Here is a 21,604-nt window from a genome sequence, read left to right on the forward strand (position 1 = left end):
AGCTCCTGAGCCAACAAATACAAATGGAAATATTATTTTCCTGTTCAATTTTCACTCCCTGAGTCATCATGTTGCCATTTTAAAAATTTGACTGGATTAAATTCAACCACAGTTGTAAACACTGATTTGTGACTGCCAAATGCAATGGATAATTATAGGTGTGATATGTGTCTATTTACTGGTTCCTGAGGCAATATGAAAACTAGGACAGTGGTATGTAAAAGGCCTGATGCTGATCTCACACCAGGAGTACATTCACTTAAGCAAAGCACCTATCTGAAAAACTGAAAAAAGACACATCAGTTTCAGCCACAGAGTATCTGATACAGAGTGAGGATTCTTGTTTGAGCCCTTCTTCTACAAAGGAATTTCACCACCCAATTACAGAAAGATAACTGGAATTCATCTACAAATTTGACACTGTCACTCTGGGCTTGAATAAAGATATTAACTGATGAAGACACGACAAAGCCGATTTCCCCTGACTTTGACATCCACATTTCAACATCAAAAGCTATTAATAGGACATATCCAGCCCACTTAATAAGCTTCATTAACACAGGTCCTGCAACTGACAGGTACTTCTTTTGCTATTATATATTTCTTGGATTCTGTTATTTCCATTCCAACACAACTGATGAAGTGGATCTTCCTCGTGAAAGCTCATGATCCTATATATTTTTGTTAGTCTCTAAGATGCCACAGGACTACTGGTTGTTTTTAAAGTTAGACTAACACGACTATGCCTCAGACTTAAGTTCTCCTGTCATCCTTCAAAATGGAATTTCATAGACCATCTGAACCTATTTCCAGAGTGCTTGCGATAGGAAATCTCTATATTGCTAAAACAAGGCTTGCTATGCTCACAGCCTTAGTGGTTATAACTCACACTTAGTGGTACCTTACTTCTCAAACAAGGAAAAAACAACAAATGGTCTGGTAGCACTTTATAGACTAACAAAACATGTAGATGGTATCATGAGCTTTCATGGGCACAGCCCACTTCTTCAGATGACCGGAGTTATGAGTTTGGGATACGAAAACTCAAAATAAATAGGAGAGGGGAAGCGGAGTGGGGAGAGAAAAAAAAGGAGGGGGGTGGGAGACAGAGCATCATTAAGTATTTAGAGAACAGGTACTTAAACCTCAGCAGATAAAAATCAAAGTCAATAGATTCCCAAGACAGGAAGGATGCCACTCAGAGAGCTGTTAGCACCTTCAGTGGTTATTAAGTAGGTAGTGTCCCAACCAACCCATATCACGATTGAGTCCATTAGCATGTGAATTGAATTTGCGGATGAACTGTGATTCCAGGGCCTCCTTGTGGATCTGGCTATGGAGGTGGTTTGTGACAAGACAGATACTTGCAGGTCTGTCAGCCCGTGGTTAGGCAAGCTGAAATGCTCATCAACAGGCTTCTGTATGTTCCCTTTATGTATATCTGATTTATGTCCATTGATTCTTTCCCGCAGAGACCGTCCAGTTTGTACAATATATATAGCAGTGGGGCACTGCTGGCATTTGATAGCATAGATCAAATTACTGGATGTGCAGTCAAGTGACCTTTTGATTTTGTGGCTTATGTTGTTTGCTCCAGTGATGAATTCGCCAGTATAGATATGTGGGCAAAGCTGGCATCTTTTTTGGTTGCAGGGCTGGGTTCCTGGAGGCTTATGATGTGGTTGTGTGACATGGTTATCAGAAAGAATAAGTTTTAGGTTAGGGGTTTGTCTGTAAGCAAGAATAGGTTTTTCTCCTAAGGCCTCTGAGAGTGAGGGATCATTTTCCAAGATGGGGTGTAGTTTGTGTATAATGCTTTGGAGGGTCTGAGTTATGGACTGTAGGTAACAACAAGAGGAGTTCTGTTATTTTCTTTTTTGGGTCTGTCATCCAGTAATTTGATTTATTTTGAGTTTTCATATCCCAAACTCATAACTCCGGTCATTTGAAGAAGTGGGCTGTGCCCACGAAAGCTCATGATACCATCTATATGTTTTGTTAGTCTATAAAGTGCTACCAGACTATTTGTTGTTTTTTTCTGTAACATACTAACTCGGCTACCCCCTGAAGTTCTCAAACAAGGTTTGCTGTGCATAACACTAGTTTACAACATGATAAGTTATTGTAATATGTTTTTAAGATATTTGGTGACCAAATGTATGTTCATGCAACTGCATAGGAAAGAGAGGTAAGAATGACCTAAAAAGGCAAACACGGAGCTATCTGCTTTGGAAGGACAGGTTAAGTGAGGTTGGAAATTCTTTGACAAGAAGCATTAAAATTGGATTTTGAAGAAAGGGATCAACCTGACAGAAAAATCCTTTCTCCGATGTGTATGGGATATAAATTAGACAATTATATATTTCTGCAAAAACTTAACAGAATTGTCCAATTTTCTTCTGACGTCTTTCAATTTGATTCCAGACTGCTATCACCTATATTGCACGTATTACAGATAAAAATACTCACTTGTTCTTTTTTCATTAAAACCTTAGATTCTGGAGCCAAAAATATAAATGTCTGTCTCAGTTTCCTGCTAAATTAAATGCACACATCTTGGTTTTACTGAGAGTGAACACTGTTGGAATTTGGACAGGAGTTAGTGGTTAGATCTATCAGAGCAGATAGAATGAGAAAGTCTCTCTTATCTATTGCTTGTAACTGTGGTTTTATGGGAGGGTGGGGAGGGCTAGTAGTGACTAACTTACTTTTCCATTCTCTCTCCTCTTTTTTAAACTCAAAAAATTAGTACTAAAAGCAGCAGCACCCCTAGCACTGAAACAGTACTATAGAGTAAAGTAAAAGATTTCAGAAGAAATGGAAAACTGGATCATGAGTGCAATGCAACAGAAATGATCTTTCATAAGAAATTAAACTATTGGAAAATGTTGTGTTCTATACAAAATTAAAAAACTGATCATAAAAAATGATAGCTATTGTGAACCAAGCCAATCAGCAGTTTGCTAAATCCCACCTGTCTGATAATTACTTTTGATTTTCAAACATCTACCAGATTAGTTGCTTTTTATTCAGTGAAACACACAGCAATAGTGACAGCTTGTTAGCTGATGCTAGGCATAAGGAAATCAGTCTCAATGACTTTTACTCTTTGCTTATATTGATAGAGGCAATTCATCTTAGGATAAAAGATGGCAATATGTGAGACTGATAATGGGACTCATGCTGCAGAAGAGGCAACTGCTATCCTAAGATGCATCACCGATGGTGTGCATTAATTTATAAATAATTCCTTTACTGAAAGAGAGAGAGATTAAATGTCCTTGATGGATCATTTCACAAATAGGCAAAAGGAAATTACTTCCCTGTAATTCTTATTTTCTAATAGCCTGATTTTGAAAGGTTCTAGATGTAGTCAACTCCTAAGGATGTGCAGCTGTCAAGATCAGACATAAAGATATCACTTCTAACAGAGCCCTGCATTTTGGCTGAATAAGGCATTAGGGGTATATCTACACTACCACCCTAGTTCGAACTAGGGTGGTTAATGTAGGCAACCGGAGTTGCAAATGAAGCCCAGGATTTGAATTTCCCGGGCTTCATTTGCATATTGCCGGGCGCCACCGCTAGTTCGGACTCCGTGCCCACGGCTACACGTGGCACGAACTAGGTAGTTTGAATTAGGCTTCCTATTCTGAACTACCGTTACTCCTCGTGGAATTAGTGGACATTTAAAAATGGCGGCCCATGGCAATATGCAAATGAAGCCCGGGAAATTCAAATCCCGGGCTTCATTTGCAACTCCGGTTGCCTACATTAAGCACCCTAGTTCGAACTAGGGTGGTAGTGTAGACATACCCTTGGAGAGGTGTGTTCTTAATATAATACTGGAGACAACTTCCCATAGTCTGAAATCCCAAAGTTGAATGTGATCCTCATTATGAATCCATATTGACACCAAGTACCTCTAACTAGCTTCCTTTCACAGCAAAAAGTAGAAAATAGAGGGTTTATTTTGGAGCGTGGGATGGCATTAAGAACAAGAGAAAGAGAAAGGATTATAGAAGTCTCCCTTCTGAAGGGAGAGAAGGCAATACAATACTTTATTTTAGAGCACAGTATTTCATAAGAGATCAGTGAGCAGTGGATAACAGAGAAATCCTTTAAATCAAATAACATTTATTCCATGAATGTGTTTAGACATCTTTAAAGCCACATGGCTCCTCTCATTGTAGATCTTAATCTCTGCTGTGAGGAAGTATGGCATTGCCCTCTATGGGCTTGTCTACACTGGCATATTTTGTCACCAAAAACTGCCTTTTGAGACAAAACAGTGAGATCATTTACATTGTAATATGACTTTTTGTCAGGAAAAACATCCAATTTTGGTGACAACAAAGTTTCACCCCTGTCTTTTCCCCTCCCTTTATTGTCATCAGAGCCAGTGTGGACTCTGCTGTTTGTTTTGGAAAGAGAACTGGCTTTCACCAGTATCCCAGGATGCCTGCTCTGATGGCTGTGCTCAGTGTTTTGTGATCTCTGTTGCCCTACAGGCATGCAACCCCTTTCAAAGCTCCAGGAAGGATCTGATAGCTAGGTGAGTTGTTCCGTTTGGGGAACAAATAACAAATCATTGGAATGTTTCTGTTCTGTTCTGCACTAGAAACACAACAGAAGGCAAACTGCTGCTGCAAGGGGAGTACTAGAGACATTCCTTATCACGGAGCGCTCACAGAACCATGAGGGAATCCCAAGAAGTGCAGGGATCAGCGCTGCCTTTCCACAACACTGCACTGTGGGATGGTTACCACATTGCTTTGCTCTGTCTGTCAACATTGCTAGCATGAAATGTCAACAATGGGAGGCAGAAAAACTGGTTTGACTGGTTTTCACTTTTGACGACTTTTGCACTTGACAGCATTTTTGTCACCAAACCTGCTCAGTGTAGATGTAGCCAATATCAAACCAAGGCTTACTATAGTGATGAATGCAAAGCAATACCTCCACACAGGCTGTTTCACTGGAGCTTGCAGTGCAGCTGGCCACATTAAGGATGCCTAGCAAGATCTTCAGGGCTTCTCTCACTAGAGCTGCACCCATGCAGAGTGGAAAGCTTGACTCTGTTCAGGAGATTTCATTGTGAGGCCTCTTGGCCAGCTTTCTGTCAGAAGGACAAGAGTGATTAAGGGAGCCTTTTTGCCCCCATCGAGCAACCTGACAGTCTGTGATGACATGAGTACAGACCTTGCAATCCAGACTACTCATGTGTCTGCTGTGGTTTGGCAGCCCCAGAGGGTAGTGGAGGTTCATTTCTCTGTGGAATTCATATGATGGCCCATTTCAGAACTGTAAATATTGAATTTCATGCCAGATTCCCTAAATGGGGTTAACTCACCAATAGCCCTGCTTCCTTAGGGACACTAAACTAAAGTCTGGTGAATCCAAAGCAACCTGAGTAGAGAGGCCAGATCCTCAGCCCAGAATCTTTGATTTAACTCTAAGACAGTGTTTCTCAAAATGAAACAAAATGCAGGACTATGTAGCACTTTAAAGACTAACAAGACGGTTTATTAGATGATGAGCTTTCGTGGGCCGGACCCACTTCCTCAGATCAAATAGTGGAAGAAAATAGTCACAACCATATATACCAAAGGATACAATTAAAAAAATGAACACATATGAAAAGGACAAATCACATTTCAGAACAGAAGGGAAATGCGGGGGGGGGGGGGGGGAGCAGGGGAAAGGAAGGTAAATGTCTGTGAGTTAATGATATTAGAGGTGAGGAAAGGTAGATGTCTGAGAGTTAATGGTATTAGAAGTGATAATTGGGGAAGCTATCTTTGTAATGAGTAAGGTAGTTGGTGTCTTTCTTGAGCCCCCCATGGTGAGTGTCGAATTTTAGCATGAATATATCATTGTGAATATTTTCTTCCACTATTTGATCTGAGGAAGTGGGTCTGTCCCACGAAAGCTCATCACCTAATAAACCATCTTGTTAGTTTTTAAAGTGCTACATAGTCCTGTATTTTGTTTCAGCTACACCAGACTAACACGGCTACATTTCTAGCACTTTTCTCAAAATGGTCCATGGAGCCACTTAGAGGAAGCTGTTATCGGTCTGCTCTGGTTTGTTTACTTACTGGCTCTGTAGCCACGGAGCCTCATGGATCCCATTAGCTGAGGTTTGCTGTTTGCAGCTACGGGGGCCTTAGGAAGCAGCGTGACCCAGGCCAATGCAGCCATGAGGCTCTGTGTCTGTGGAGCTAGTAAGTAAACAAACTGGAGTGGTTCAGTAGCAGCTTTCTAAGAGTGCGTCTGCTGACCACTTTGAGAAACTGTGCGTTAGAGTGGACCATAGAGTCCCAAAGGAAGCAACACTGAAGGAACCCTTGGTCCTGCCAGCAGAAGCCTTCCTAACCCAGTGTCCAAATGCTCATCCCTATAACCAAGCCACCCACATTTGCCCAAGTAGTGCCTTTAAGGGTTTGCTACCTTAGAGTATGTCTACACTACCACCCTAGTTTGAACTAGGGTGGTTAATGTAGGCAACCGGAGTTGCAAATGAAGCTCGTGGAACGAGGTGTAACGGTAGTTCGGAATAGGAAGCCTAATCCGAACTACCTAGTTCGTGCCGCGTGTAGCCGCAGGCACAGAGTCCGAACTAGCGGACATTTAAAAATGGCGGCGCCCGACAATATGCAAATGAAGCCCGGGAAATTCAAATCCCGGGCTTCATTTGCAACTCCGGTTGCCTACATTAACCACCCTAGTTTGAACTAGGGCGGTAGTGTAGACATACCCTCACTGATGCCCAGGTCTCAGCTCACCTCTGCAGGACTATCAGCATCTCACCCTCAGGACAAGGAAGGGCTCTACCTGCCAAAGCAGGTAAACTCAGATACCCCTCTCCCATTACTGGGGGTGGGCTACCTCAGCTCATTAACAAATGAGCATCACACAACTGCACGTGAGGCACCAAAGCCCATTGTGCTCAGTATCACAAAGGGACACAGCATGAAATGCCCTGTTTGAAGAAGGAAGAAAACTGGTGAGAAGGTTTCTTTGCAAAAGCCAGCAGGTGGATGATAGAGCAAAAGTGTAATCTGGGAGACAGTCGAAACAGTAAAGTGATCCCTGAGGTTCTGCACCACAGTCAGCAATAAGAAGGGACCATTCAGTTGGAGGCATAAGGGCTGTGGTTTAAATTAGATCTGGTTGGGATTTCTTCGATAGAGTATTTGTCAGAAAACAATATGTCAAAACCAAAACAGTTTGTGGGAAAGGGGTTGTTTAAAAACAATGGAAAAGTTTGAAAGTTGTCAAAACTGGCCGTTTTTTTCATTTTCAAAACTAAAATTTCTTAACTCAATCACATCCACTTCCTGGGCAAGGAAAGTAGGTCAAATACAGTGTAAAACATATTAAAAGCCCCCTGAGATCCCACACAGTTGTTTTAGAGCACACACACATCTGGGAGAAATTTAAACATATAATTTGCATTACGTGGAAAATAAAGCAATTCCCCTGATTCTTGACACTGTTTATGTGGACTGGTATAATACTATAGGAAGGATCCACATCAAAAACATAAAATTAGTGTGCTTTCAACTATATAGTTGCAGCAAAGATGCACAAAAGACATTACATTCAGATGTATAATAGACTCCTTCCTGTGTTTACAGAAGAATGTCACTCATTTGAACTAAAGACTGCGAGGCTAATAGTAAATTACTGAATTTTGTTAATTGGCAGGCAAGCAATTAATGAAAGCAAGAACACTGCATCACACAACGTACTTTCTTCATTTATTTTAACAACTGTTTAATTTCAATTATTTCTGATCCTCCATAATATGCGAGCATAAGTAAGTAAAATTAATGCAGTTGTTCTCAGCACTGACTTCACTCCAGCACTCTGCTAGTTTATTTTTGCTCAGAAATACGGAGTGTCTGCCATTTTTGTGCAATTTTTAAAATGAACGAAATAGTGACGGTCAACAGTATTAACATCAAATGATCATACATTTGCCAATGGCAAATAGTTAACTTCTTTAAAACCTTGCTTTTTCATATAATTAAACTCCTTAGAGCAGGGAGTGTCTTCTTTCTCTGACACTATTAAATAGTAATAATTAGTTGCACAATTAACCCAGATTTCCAGGAATACTTCCTGGTTGAGTAGTATCTAATCTTCAAGCAGGATCTGGCCTTTACTCTGTTAGCAACATGTTGGGTCTCATGGGATATCCTGAGAGTCCGCATAATCCCCTTTGTGCACCACATGTCGTCTGTATTACATTTATAAAAAAAACAGCTAAACTGCGATCAGGACTATCCCATTAGTAGGGCTTCATTTACTTGTCCCATGATATTGACCAGTTGTAATATGAGCACAAAATATGCCTCTGCATTTTATTTCTACAGCATAGCTTACCTCTCTAGGGGTATGTCTACTCTACCACCCTAGTTCGAATTAGGGTGGTGAATGTAGGCAACCGAAGTTGCAAATGAAGCCCGGGATTTAAATATCCCTGGCTTCATTTGCATCTTGCCTGGCACCGCCATTTTTAAAGCCCCGGTAGTTCGGATTCCGTGCCCGCGGTTACACGCGGCACGGAGTAGGTAGATCGGATTAGGCTCTCTAATCTGAACTACCAGTACACCTCGTTCCACGAGGATATTTAAATCCCGGGCTTCATTTGCAACTTCGGTTGCCTACATTAACCACCCTTGTTCGAACTAGGGTGGTAGTGTAGACATACCCTAGTTGTTTAACTCCAAAAGGGGGTCGAGTTTATATGAAAATCATTACAGAAAAAACTTTGTCATGTTGTTGTTGCATGCATAAACAACATGGGGACATAATCATGCCTTGTATAAATTTGTTAAAGTTTATGTAGGAGAAAATTCTTTATCGCCAGTAAAAAGCCTAAAATAGCTAAGGAAAATCATAATTACTAGAAGCCTTTCAAAAAAGACCTGGATTGCACTATAAAGATAGGTTGACATAAATTGCCTTATTTTAGACATGTGTCTACACTCAAATATGTCTCCAGTCAATGTAAGTACTCCATTATAGTGATGCAGGAACATCACCAAACCGATTGATGTGGAGTAACAGTCAACCTATGGAAGCTGACTCAATGTGCACGTAGACACTCTATGACCTGTGTGAACCCTGAGGCTACATCTACACTGCACCATAGTTTGAAATAAGATATGCAATTTGAACTACACAAATTGCGTATCTTATTTCGATCTTATTTCAAAATAACCCACTATTCCAAAATGTTCCTTATTCCTCATGGAATGAGGTTTACAGGAACGTCGGAATAGCAAGTCTGAAATAATGAGCTCCTGCTAAGAGGCGGGATAGCTATTTTGGGATACTCCAGTATCCCGAAATAGTGTTGGAATGTAGACATAGCCTAATAGTCCTCTAGAATGTATCTCACAATTCCCTATTCCTTGCAACAATGAGTGCTTTGTTCACAGTTTTGAACTCCACTGTCTACGGTCATGCAGACCAGAAACCACCTCCTCTGTCACCCCCTTTATACCTCCCCATGTATTTTTTAAATGCCGAAATGCTTTTTCTTAATTGTCCACTTGATTGCAAGCTCACTTAGCACCTAATCCTTGCTGTGTGCAACTGCCCAACTGTAGATCATGGTGCAGATGCAAAATTGATATCTGCATATGTGACTATCCATAGATCTAAACCAGTGCCCATGGAGATCTAGAGTTCTATGGGGCCCTGCAGCAGCATGTCAGGCCACACCTCCCAGGAGCCAGCACCATGTACTGGCAGCTCCTCTGCTGTGGCTGTACAGCCCGACCCACTGAGGTGGGAATCAGGCTCACTGGCAGCTATCCGAGGTCATGCCAGTGTGTGTAACCAGCTCACCCACTCCCGGAGAGGAGATGCAGACCACAAAAAGTGGGAGTCTGGTGTATATAAAGAGTTGGGAGGTATTGCTCATAGGCTGCTGTGGGTGGCAGGGGGACCAGAGAGCTCTCAGACACTGCAGGTGGTGGGAGTACCCCTCCTTCCACTCCCCTCTTGTCCTGCAGCAGGGCTCAATCTCAATCCTAGTTAAATCCATTTTATTACAGATATTTTTAATAAAAGTCAGAGACAGGTCACAGGCTTCTAGGAATTTCTATTTATTTCCCATGATCTGACACAGACGCATGCACTCCTGGTGCCTATGCACAGTGATTGCAGAAGCAGTCAAGCATGCACATGGCCAAGTACTATACAAACTTTGGTAGCTGCGTAAGGACATAATTTTTGTTGAGCAAGGTCTGTAGTGTAGACATGACCAAAATGGGGCATATTCATCCCTGGAGTCTAGCCACAGAAGTCAGTGGATTTACACTAGAAGTGAATTTGGTCCATTGGGTGGACCTGCCTACAATAACCTTGATTTGCCTCTGATGCTGTGACAATTGTATTGATGTTTAGTAGCTATACACTCTTATAAAACCAAAGGTTGTAGGAATCAGGTGAGCTAAAAAGATGGAAAGCATATGTGATGGAAAAGACCTTTGGAACTGATACTTTAGGGACTGGCAGTTTGGAGAGTTCTAAAAGCTGTTCAGTTAACTTTCTCCCAACCACTCTATTTGGTCAACCGCTCAAGCCAAGAGACTCTTCTGTATCATAAGCATAGCTGAATCAACTGTTCGGCAGCTGGCGGGAGATGCTCAGGGGAAGGCAGAGAGCTGTGAGCAGTGGGCCTCAGGGAAGGGGTGGAATGAAGGCGGGGCCTCAGGGCAGAGTGGGAAAAATAAAAAACGGTGCCTGAGAACATAAGCATAGTCCAGGACATCACTCCTTACTGGTGGCTGCACAGATTAACCTCATTTTACATAGATTCTACTAGTTTGAGATTAAGAAATCACAGGATTCCATCTAAATTTGCATCTCTCATTGGGCAAGGAAACTTGCTACTGACAAGTAGATAAGGCATCTGAGGATCTGTTAACCAACAGAATGAACCCCACTCTGAAATCTATCTTAAAAATTGTGGGAGGAGAGGAGAAGAATATTTTCAGGCAAGGTTTAGAGAAAATGAAAGCTACATTGGAACTGGTTAAAAGCAAATGGCTAAAAATAGCCAGTCAAACGGAAATGTCAATAGAGTATTAATAGAGTTGCTGCATTTGAAAAACTCAGCTTTGAACTTCTGAAGCTACAGAGAAGACTGCATGTGTTCTTTTTTCCTAACAGCTTATGACAAAGGCCTTTCATAGAAGCTAAAGTGACAGAGGCTCAACCCTGTTGATAAATGAGGCAAGAGTCGTCTTCGCTTCATCACAACAATGTAATTAAAAAATTGCCAACTGAGACAAAGAATGTGCATATGAAAAAATTGCTAGTGACAGAGCTAAAGCAATAGGGTTAGTTTTCCCTGCAATTTGTATAGGTGGAACAATTTCCCTTTTTAACATTTATGTCAGTTCCTTTATACTAACTTACTTCCTTTACTAACTTCCTTGTAATTTACTGTTTTTTCCTTTAATTGAATGATGACTTTGCTTTCCACTCACTTTCTGGCCATAGTAAAAATAGTTAACTTTGGCTACTATGTCACTAATTACTGATGGCCTAGATGAGTTTTATAGAGTTTTGATTTCTAACATTTTATGGGTTAAAAAGATGAAACACCATCCCAAGCAACTAGTGGGAGAGAGTTCATTGTGTGTCAACATATTTGCAGTGTGAAGACAATTATTTGGACATACAGGGTATGTCTACACTACAGAGAATATCGAAGCTGCTGCTGTTTATCTTCCAGAGTTTGAATTAGAGGATCTAGTTAAGACAGCGAATTCGAATTGAGAGGGGCACTCTGGTTGATGCTGGTAGTCCTGCTTTCACAAGGAGTAAAGGAAGTTGAAGGGAGAGTGTTTTCCTTTCAACTTCCTGCAATGTGAACAGCGTCAAAAGTCGAGCTAAGCTACTTCAACTTCAGCTATGCAATTAAAGTAGCTGAAGTTGCATATCTTAATGCACACTTGTCCCATAGTGTAGACAGACCCACAGTTTGTCCCAGTGTTCTGACAGTGGAACCTGCCTTCAGTATGGCAGTGCCTGAAAAAATGATAGCATTTGAGGCGGTATCAGTGTTTCCAATAGAAACCCCTCTTTTCAGTTATTTAAAAGTTTAGTCACACCATTAGTTTCTGGCTAAAACATGACACACGTGGGGTTTTTTTTTTAAGTGGGGGTCCCTAGGTAAAGAGTAGGTTGTTACAGGCAGTGTTTTGAAAATGGACAGCAAGCACAACAACACTAGAGGCCTTGTTCAGGTTAAAGTTAGATTTTCTTTGTAAAGTGACAGAGCATTGCTGTCTTGTTTAACTTGAAGCAAAATGCAGGACAATGTAGCACTTTAAAGACTAACAAGATGGTTTATTAGATGATGAGCTTTCGTGGGCCAGACCCACTTCCTCAGATCAAATAGTGGAAGAAAGTATTTGATCTGAGGAAGTGGGTCTGGCCCACGAAAGCTCATCATCTAATAAACCATCTTGTTAGTCTTTAAAGTGCTACATTGTCCTGCATTTTGCTTCAACTACCCCAGACTAACACGGCTACATTTCTATCATTGTTTAACTTGGGCCATGTTGGCATTCACCCACCTCTGGCATGGAATGGGATAAAAAGCTGCATAAAATGAGGCAGAGGAAGAAGAGGGGCAGGCATGCAGCAATTTACAACAAACCACACTCTGGTTTCAAAGTTATCCCCAAAAGGGCAAAATCCTGGCTCCAAAGTCAATGTGAGCTTTGCTACTGACTATCAGAGTAGCCAGGATTTCATTCCCTCATTGATCCCCAAAGCTTCACAAGGATTATGTGCAAAATAAAAATTAACAGGTCTTGAGCAATTTCTCCAGCAAAACTAAATGGGCTCTCTATTAATGCTCAGGCACTAAGGTTTTCCTCCAGCTTTCCTTAGTGTGAATTATCAGTAAATCATCAAAAGTAACAATAACAAAAATATCAATAGGATCAGGCTATTATGAATCATATTCTTCCTAATCAGATTATGAAACAATAAGAATCTAGGCACTTCACACAGGGACAACTTCCGTGCCCATTTTTCATCATGTCTGAATGTGTTCACTTGTTCCGGGTGTTGAGGAAAGCAATCCCTGGCATGTATATGGCTGTGGTCGCACAAAAGCTACCTCCATGTTGATGCAGCAATGTGAAGGTGGTAAGTGGTTGTGGTCTGTCCCTGGGCAACCTGTGCCTCTCTCCTGATGCAATGGGGGTTTGCGTGGGAACAAAAACAAAACTACCAACCGAACAAAAACTTGTGCAGAAAAAAAAAGTCACGTAAGTATATATGGATCTGTGCGTGCAGATGGATGCTTGCAGCATCAAACACATTTTGGCAATGAAAAGAAGCGAATGGATTTTGGAAGGTTTCTGTTTCTGTAAGACGTCATGCTCATACTAGGGGTGCAATTTTCCCTCATCACAGATTTACTAAAGAGCCCCACAGTTTTTCCTTGCTTAGTAAAATGCAACACTTACCTGTAAGCCCAGCAGCTTCTGCTGACAAGAAGGCACTCCAAGACAGGAGGAAAAACAGGCCTGTTTCCAACATGGGGAATTCACATAGCTTTGTAAATTTGGTCAAGTGCTAAAAAATACTAAGGAAAAAAATAACACAATTTTCAGCCTAAATTGACCCCCAACAGCATAAGTGAAATAATGCACCATAAAACTATTCACATAAGCATGTGCCTTCAAAGGGACCTTAGAGATATACATGTTATTTGCTAGATCAAGGCCTAAGTGATTGAATTTAACATCAATTTTCCAGCGTTAGTCTACTTCACAGATCTACTTCAATTTATATTTGCCTTTGAAATGCGCTCATGTCATGTGGTTTCAAAGAAATGTGGCCATGAAAAGGTGACATGGTAACAAAATGATCAAAAGGCCAAATTGGTCCAAGGAATTTATTGTCTGTGTGAAAGGGAAGGTCAACTTTACTACGTAGCCTTTAAATGGAATCAGTTTATGAATCATAATCAGTGCTTCGGAAGTGGCCTCTCAAATGAATTGAGATGGGGACACTGATTAACACATTGGTTATTAGACATTGTATTTATATTTGTGCAAAGTGAGGATAAGTTGCTACTGTTGTACACCAACTGATGTAAATGATTAAACAAGATGTAGGAAAATGGAAAACTATGCCAGTTTAGATAAATTGTGTTTTGATTAGTAGTCAATAGCTTGGCTTGTACTTTAATTACTGCTATTACATGCATTGTAAATTAAAGAAATATTGTATTTATGTCAGCACCTCAAAACACTTTGCAAACATTAATTGCTTTGTACCTATTTTGTGGCAGCATTCACTGAGGCATGGAGGGATTAAGGCCCAAAGCCACAAAGGTAGTTAGCTGCCTAACTACCTTTGAGGCTCTGGGCCAAAGGCTTGTCTACATTAGAATCTTAAGTCACCTATATTAGGTTATCTGTGAAATTGGTAAATATGCTGGGTATCAGCTGATGTAAGTAATGCAATGTCTACACAGATACTTAATCAACCTGGCTACACAGACATAAACCCTACTCTTCTTATGGAGGTAGGCTTATTATGTTGGTGTAGTATGGCGCTTACATCAGCGGGAGCAAGGCTGTAGCGTGTACAGGGACGTCATTAGGTTGATGTAAACTGCCTGATGTCAAGCTAACACTGTAATGTAGATCAAGGATAAGCATTTTGCCTAAAGTCCCACAGTGAGTCAGTGAAAATAGAACCCACAAGTCCTGACTACTTTTGCCTATTTGAACTAGTAGACAAAACTTCTTCTCATTATGATCCAGTTACATTATGTTCCCACAGAGTTGTATGGGCCAGTTAAAATATAAGGCCATGTCTACACTAGAAAAGTATTTCAAAATTACTAAATTAAACTTAATAACTCTTTATTTAACAAATTCAGACTGGCATGCCCACACTTCAGGTTAGCCTCAAAATTAGTCTGAGGCAGGCTCCATTAATGTGGATGCACTCCCTCGAACTTAGAGCCCCAGGAACCATTGGGAAGTAATTTGTTCACATTACTCTGGGGAGTAATTATTTTGAAATAGCAGCACCGGAGCATCCACACTACCATTATTTCAAAATAACTATTTTGGAATTAGCATTACTCCTGATAAAAAGCAGGAGTACAGATTTTCGTTATTTCAAAATAACTGGCTTGGTAGTGTGGACACTCCGCTTATAAATTCAACCTTTGGGGAACTATTTCAAAATAAAATCCTAGTGTGACCAGGGCTAACAACTACTGAGAAGACTGAGTGTGATATGAAGCAAGGGTCTCAGTACATAAATTCATGTCAGTGTCAGATGGCACAGCACAGGAGAATTATGATTTCATGGTGCTTTATGTTTGTGTTTTGATTTTTTCAGGAATGCTGAAATACTATCAGGTACTTGTAACTGGAAGTCTGATGACTTTGTCAGTGGCTGTGAGCATTGCCAAGTAGGTGAGCCATTGCTGAGAGCAAGGTTGCATCACACATTTGGCCTCCGGATACATTCGGTCAAGGGCAGCATTCTATTTCTCCCTGATTGAAAGGGTGGGTCAGCATGATAATGTTTTGTGGAGAAATAAAATCAATGGGGGAAAAGAGAGAGTTTTCAGAGAAGCATCCCATAAAAGAGAAATTGGGGTCCTGTCCTACCACTTTTACTCATGTGGATATTGTTAGGCACAAGAGTAGTCTGACTGAAGTCAATGAGACTACTTATAGGAGTAAGAGCTATAGATCTGGGGCACGCTGGTGAAAATCAGCATAGCTCCATCGACCTGCATTGATTTTCTCCAGTCATGGACCTGGCTCTTAGTTTAAAAGGTTCCACTTCGGTGAAGAAGTTTGAGTTCAAAGTACAGATGGTTAATGCTAAATCACAGCCAGCCCTGGGAGTGCTTTTCAAGGCAAACAAACTTTCAAATCTGCAGAGTTTTTCTGTTTGAAAAAACAATAAAGGATATTAAAGCTGTGACAACAGCATACGAGGACCCCATTGCAAACGATCCAGCAAAGATCCCCAGAAAATTCCACACAGACTGGAAGAAAGCAGCAGCATCAAATGTGTTAGGATTCTCCTTGGGACTGTAAATGGATATTGAACTGTAAAGGAAACAAGGGAGAGAGAGGGAAATAATGAATTAAATCACATTATCATTATAGTGAAATCAAGAAGATACCCACTTAGTAGGCACTCACAGTGCAAGAAGATGCTCCTCTGGGTTGTTAGCAAAATAGAGAAGCAAGAAAAAGGAGACTGGGAGGACAGGGTTTATTTTTCAAGGCAATAACCTGAGAATCAGTGGTTTGCTGCCAGTCAGTAAACATTTTTATACTGGGACTGTCATAAAGAATATTGTTTCCAAGCCTTCAAGGCATTAAACCATGGTAGGTGTATAAGGAATATGCAGGGAAAATAGATAACTTTGAATTATTTATGGGCCATATGTCTTCGGAGCTGTTATATATTCACAAATATTCCTGATAAAAACTGTGCTTTTACAGCTGAGGCACAAATGGGTGATACAAATCACAGTGTGTACCAAATCTTCAGCAGTGATGCTGTCATAAACCGCAAAGTAGTTCCCTTCCCTAGCATAACCCTTCGTAAACAAAACGGCGAACATGTCAAGAGCTGCACAATATGAAACCCTAGGGAAAAAACAAGAGGGCTGTTTTCCCAGAGAAAGAAACTGTTGCAGTTGCCAGAGGTCGTGTTTTATATCCAGTCTTTGGCTGTAACCATCAAGATTATTTTCTTATGGGAAATTACTCCACCAATGGCAAAGCCATAGCTTTAAACATTTTTGAGGGCATCAGATTTGCTGTTTACTACAAGTGACTTGATGCCTAGAATGCTAATGGTATTGCCAAGTGTGAATGTATTTCTGCTTGTTGTAACATAAAAATTAACAGATGTGCTGTAGCCCCAAGCTCCCAAATACTAATTAAGCGACATTTCAGATTTTTGTGGTTCTGTTGCTTTTGACACTTGAGGTCTTTTATGCTCACTGTCAAAGACATTCAAGTGAGCTTGGCAATGGATTTTAAAATGGGGTTTGCATTGCTATCAAATGATTGGTAGTTCATACATTAAAAAATTTTAAATTGGGATGAATTTCATGTTTATGGTCATGTTCTTAATGTTTGATTGGATCCACCTTGTCATCTCCAGCCTGATTCTGGCCTGCATATTTATACCTGCCTCTGGAAATTTCCACTACATGCATCTGACGAAGTGTGTCTTTGCCCACGAAAGCTTATGCTCCAACACTTCAGTTAGTCTATAAGGTGCCACAGGTCTCCTCGCCGCTTTTGCAGATTCAGACTAACACGGCTACCCCTCTGATTCTTAATGTTTGTCTCTGCAACTGGGTGTTTTCTGTTTGGAGAATAAGCAGCAGGGATGCAGCTCCATAGTCAAGATTTTCTGAACAGTTCACTCACTAAGTACCTCCAAATGTTATGCAGAAACCAGCATTTAAGCTACTTACTTTCAGAGCTTATCCCTTGGTTGGACAAGGTTAGATAGAAAGGGAAGTGAACATGAGCGAATAAAAGAACGATCCTTAAAAATACTCAACTGCCAGCAATCGGTGCTCACAACTTGTCTGGATCTGGACTTAAAGTCTTGCTTCTTTGTTTTAAGAACAAAATGCACTGTACATACACTAATTAAGCATCACATGAATTTAGCGATGTAGCTAAGTAACAGTTACAATTCTAGTTTTACATATAGGAAAATTAAAGCAGAGGAATGAAGTGATTAGTTTAAAGGGCACATAGAGAATCAGTGGCAGGGTCAGAATAAGGCTTTTAAAGCTATTGATTCCTGGCCCCAATCTTCTAGACCGAACTGCCTCTGGAGGGCAAAGGGGCACGATTCAGCATTGATAAATATTTCATTTTATTCAAAATGGCACATTGTGCCTGCACTGTGATGATAACGGTGTTCATTAAGCAGGGCCAGAGAAGTAATGTGCAAATGAGCAATGACATTCTAAACCCATGCATGAGAACGTGAATATGAATGCTGAGAACTTTCCTTGTATAGAAAATTTCAAAGCACCAGAAGCTGATACTCGCTCTCATGCAGAGTAGCACTTTATTTCCAAAAATACTCTTGTTAACTTCAGAGGGACTGTTTGAGTTCATCTCTTGTCTTCATTCATGTGTTGAGATAGTGGTGTGGGGAGGACATGGGGGCAGCTGCGCTGGGGCAAGGAAATATAAGAGGGCCTGCGGCCTGGGGCTCCCAGCTGCCACTGCCACTACAGCAGAAATGGCAGTGGCTGGAGCCCCGGTCAGCATGTGCAGGCGGTGCTGAAGGACTGGAAAGGTGACTAGCTCCAGATCCTCCCCTTCTGTCCAAGGCTCTGCCCTGTCCAGGGACCCGAAGTCAGCCCCCACTAGACCATGGCTTGTTGGCTGCCCTGCTTCAGATGATACTCAGCACAGACCCCTTCAGTTTGAGGTTTTAGCCTTCACAATCACGTCAGAGATTATAGTAAATACATAAACTTGTACTGTCTAAGCAGCTGCTTTTTTCAATTGATATCAGTATAATACTGTAGGTCAACAAACTCTTATTTGCTAATATTTCTTGTATAACTAAAAGGGACCCCAGTTGTGTTTTCTGTGTTGAAATGATACAACTTGTCTCTTCTTGACTGTAGATCACATTCTCAAAGAAGAATGCAGAGGCTGCAGTTCCTCATACCTGTTTCTTAATTAAGTGTAAATGGGAAATTGATCTTTTATATCACTAGGTTTTGAGACCTGACTTCAATCAGGTCAATTTGTCATTTGCCCTGAGTACATCAAAGAAAGCTTCTGAACTGTCCAGAAAGGGCTTGGCCAGTACAAGAGACACCAGATGTTAAAAGCTATGAGAACTGTATGAAAATTTTCTTGACCCAGAAGAATACACCAGACAAACTTCAATGAAAGCCATTAATGGACTGCTTATTAATTATGTCAGCCTCAAGGAAAAAGAGGTGTCCTAGTTTAAAATAAGTTAAAGAATATTATGCTAGGTTTAACAATCCAATAAATGGGCTTTTTATCAAACCAAAATATCCGAACAATGTATTTAAAATTAAAATTAGAGCTATTGTGCAGAACTAGAACAGCCTTCATCTTAGAAATTCTTTCTCTTTTGAGAAGGGAAGAAAACCACATCCTAAATCTTGACTTATCTTTATAATTGAAACAAAAAAATTATTTAAACAATTTTAGGCCCTAACTACACTGGCAGGAAAACTGTGCTAGCAATTTTCTGGCAAGAATTTTTGCTCTGAACAGTCCTCCTGGGGTCTAAAACATTAACATCCAAACTAGTGACTGGATGAATTTACTGGATTATTAAACATTTTCTTTGTCTATAGGTCTTCTCACACTTTAAGAAGTGGGACTATTGGGACAAGAATCAATGCATTTTACACATGATTAGTTATGATAAGACTTTAAAAAATCTGATATTGGTCACTAAAAACTGGCCCAAATTCCTAGTTCAAATATCAAACTAAACATAAGATGTACTGTTCAAGCAGCAGTGTAATTATTTCTTATGTCATAAACACTAGAAAAGAAATAAACCTATTAAATATGTGACATACCGAATTCATCCTCCTGACAATGTGAGATTATATTTCCAAGCTTCCTGTCTTCTTAATTTTAAATGACTCAAGAAAGGAATTTCCATCCTTTTCCTATAAACTGTTAATATTCAAATCTCATTATCAGGATTATTTCCGTTATAGTCTGTCTAAATATTCCTTGTTGATGTCATCTGATAACTATAGCTTTGTTCTTCCTGTGCCCCCTTAAATAATTCTAACTCTGTATAGGGTTTTTCTTAACCAGTTAAGCATTATCATATTATCCTAAATTTTTGTTTTGGCAACTTAATATATTAACTTATTTTAGCACTATCTAATCAACAAGTCACCCAGGCTATGTCCACTCTACTAGGTTATTTTGAAATAACAACTCCCGAAATAACTATTTCAAAATAAGCTTATTCCTCTTCACAAGCAGGAATTATTATTTTGAAATACCAAGCCCATGATTTCAAAATAACAGGAGTCAGAGTGGACACTTGCCTTGTTATTTCAAAATAAGGGGAGTTATTTCAAAAAAATACCCCAGTGTAGACATGCCCCCAGAGCTTTCTGTTTTTGAATGCCCTCCAATTTGTCAGCATCTTTCAAAAATTAAGTGTTCGGAACTGAACATTCTATTCTAGATGCAATTATTCCAGTGACAAATCTAATACCACCCAAGGGTGCATCTACACAGCACCCTTAGCTTGAAATAAGCTACGCAATTTGCACTATGCAAATTGTGTAGCTTATTTCAAGTGTATGTCAAAATAGCTTATTTTGTAATTTGGCGCTGTCTACACAGCATCAAATTTTGAAATAACTCGCCATTCCAAAATGCCCCTTAACCTTTGTGGACCAAGGGCTGCTGGGATATCAGAAGAAGCCACCCGTTATTTTGAAATCTATTTTGAAATAATGGGCTTCTTCAATAGATGCAGAATAGCTATTTCGGGATACTTCCGGTATCCCAAAATAGCTCCACAGTGTAGACATACCCTTGGAGTGCTTTTCATTAGCAGATCTTAAAGGTCAGAATTGGTATCTTCATTTTACACACAAGGAAACAGAGGCACAGAGTGGTGACATCACTTGCCTGAGATGTCGCACAGCAATGGCCAAGTCAGGCCTAGAACCAAGGTCTTTAGCATCCAAGTTCAGCACTTGATCTATGAGGCCTAAACATCTCCCTCTATAAAAAGACTTTTGCCTCAAAGGATGATGAATATGGAAGCCAAAAATCACACAGTCTATTTTTAACATCATATCACCATATTAGCACCTATTAAAGTTATGGCCCTCCATAACTGATCTTTTTCAATGTTTTGCATTAAAGCTATTGTCTCTCTCTCCTGCCTTTCCCTCTCCCCATCATCTACGTTCTTCTGTGTTATTTTTCATCCTGCATTTCCCCAGACTGAATCCCATTTGGAGTTTTCCTGACCACAGTTTTTTCCTTTATACTTTTTTTTTGGTTTTGGTCCTCACCATTGCCCATAGTACTTCCTAGTTTAGTATTATCCACCAGGGATAAAATCCTGCTGCCATTGAAGTCAATAGCAATACTTTCATTGGCTTTCACAGAGCCAAGATTTCACTCATGATATTTACACACTGTTAACAAGGCAGAGCTTCTCAGCAGTGTACATAGGGTCTACTACCACACCCACAACCTACTTCAAGCAGTCTTAGGCTATGTCTACATAGCAGCATTATCATATATATAGTAGCCCAATGTCTGAGAGTCTGTAATGCTGAAATGCTGGCTGTTCCCTCTGGGTGGCCTGTGCTGCATGGGGAGCGCAGGGCCCAAACAGCTGCTTGTGCTGCTTGCTCCCACGCAGCAGCCCAGCTGAGCAGCGCAGAAGTCAGCCAAGTGCCATGGCAGTGACGTGCGGCATGACAGAGGCTCCAGGCCCCACCCACTGGCCAGGGGGAGGGTGGGGGAGCAAGGGGGGCGGGGTCTGG

At 40.6% G+C, this 21,604-nt stretch overlaps 1 protein-coding gene across 1 annotated transcript in view; it reads right to left on the minus strand.

The window, feature by feature from the left end:
• SLC9A9 (solute carrier family 9 member A9) overlaps positions 1 to 21,604 on the minus strand; it is a 408,350-nt gene that overhangs the window by 202,373 nt on the left and 184,373 nt on the right. The window contains exons 7-8 of the mRNA XM_075937666.1: positions 15,998 to 16,136; positions 13,515 to 13,620 (exon numbers count right to left, since the gene is read on the minus strand). Of these exons, the coding sequence (XP_075793781.1) occupies positions 13,515 to 13,620; positions 15,998 to 16,136 (245 nt within the window). The remainder of the gene's footprint in view (positions 1 to 13,514; positions 13,621 to 15,997; positions 16,137 to 21,604) is intronic.

Source organism: Pelodiscus sinensis, chromosome 10, assembly GCF_049634645.1.
Source record: "Pelodiscus sinensis isolate JC-2024 chromosome 10, ASM4963464v1, whole genome shotgun sequence".
Lineage (NCBI taxonomy): Eukaryota > Metazoa > Chordata > Testudines > Trionychidae > Pelodiscus > Pelodiscus sinensis.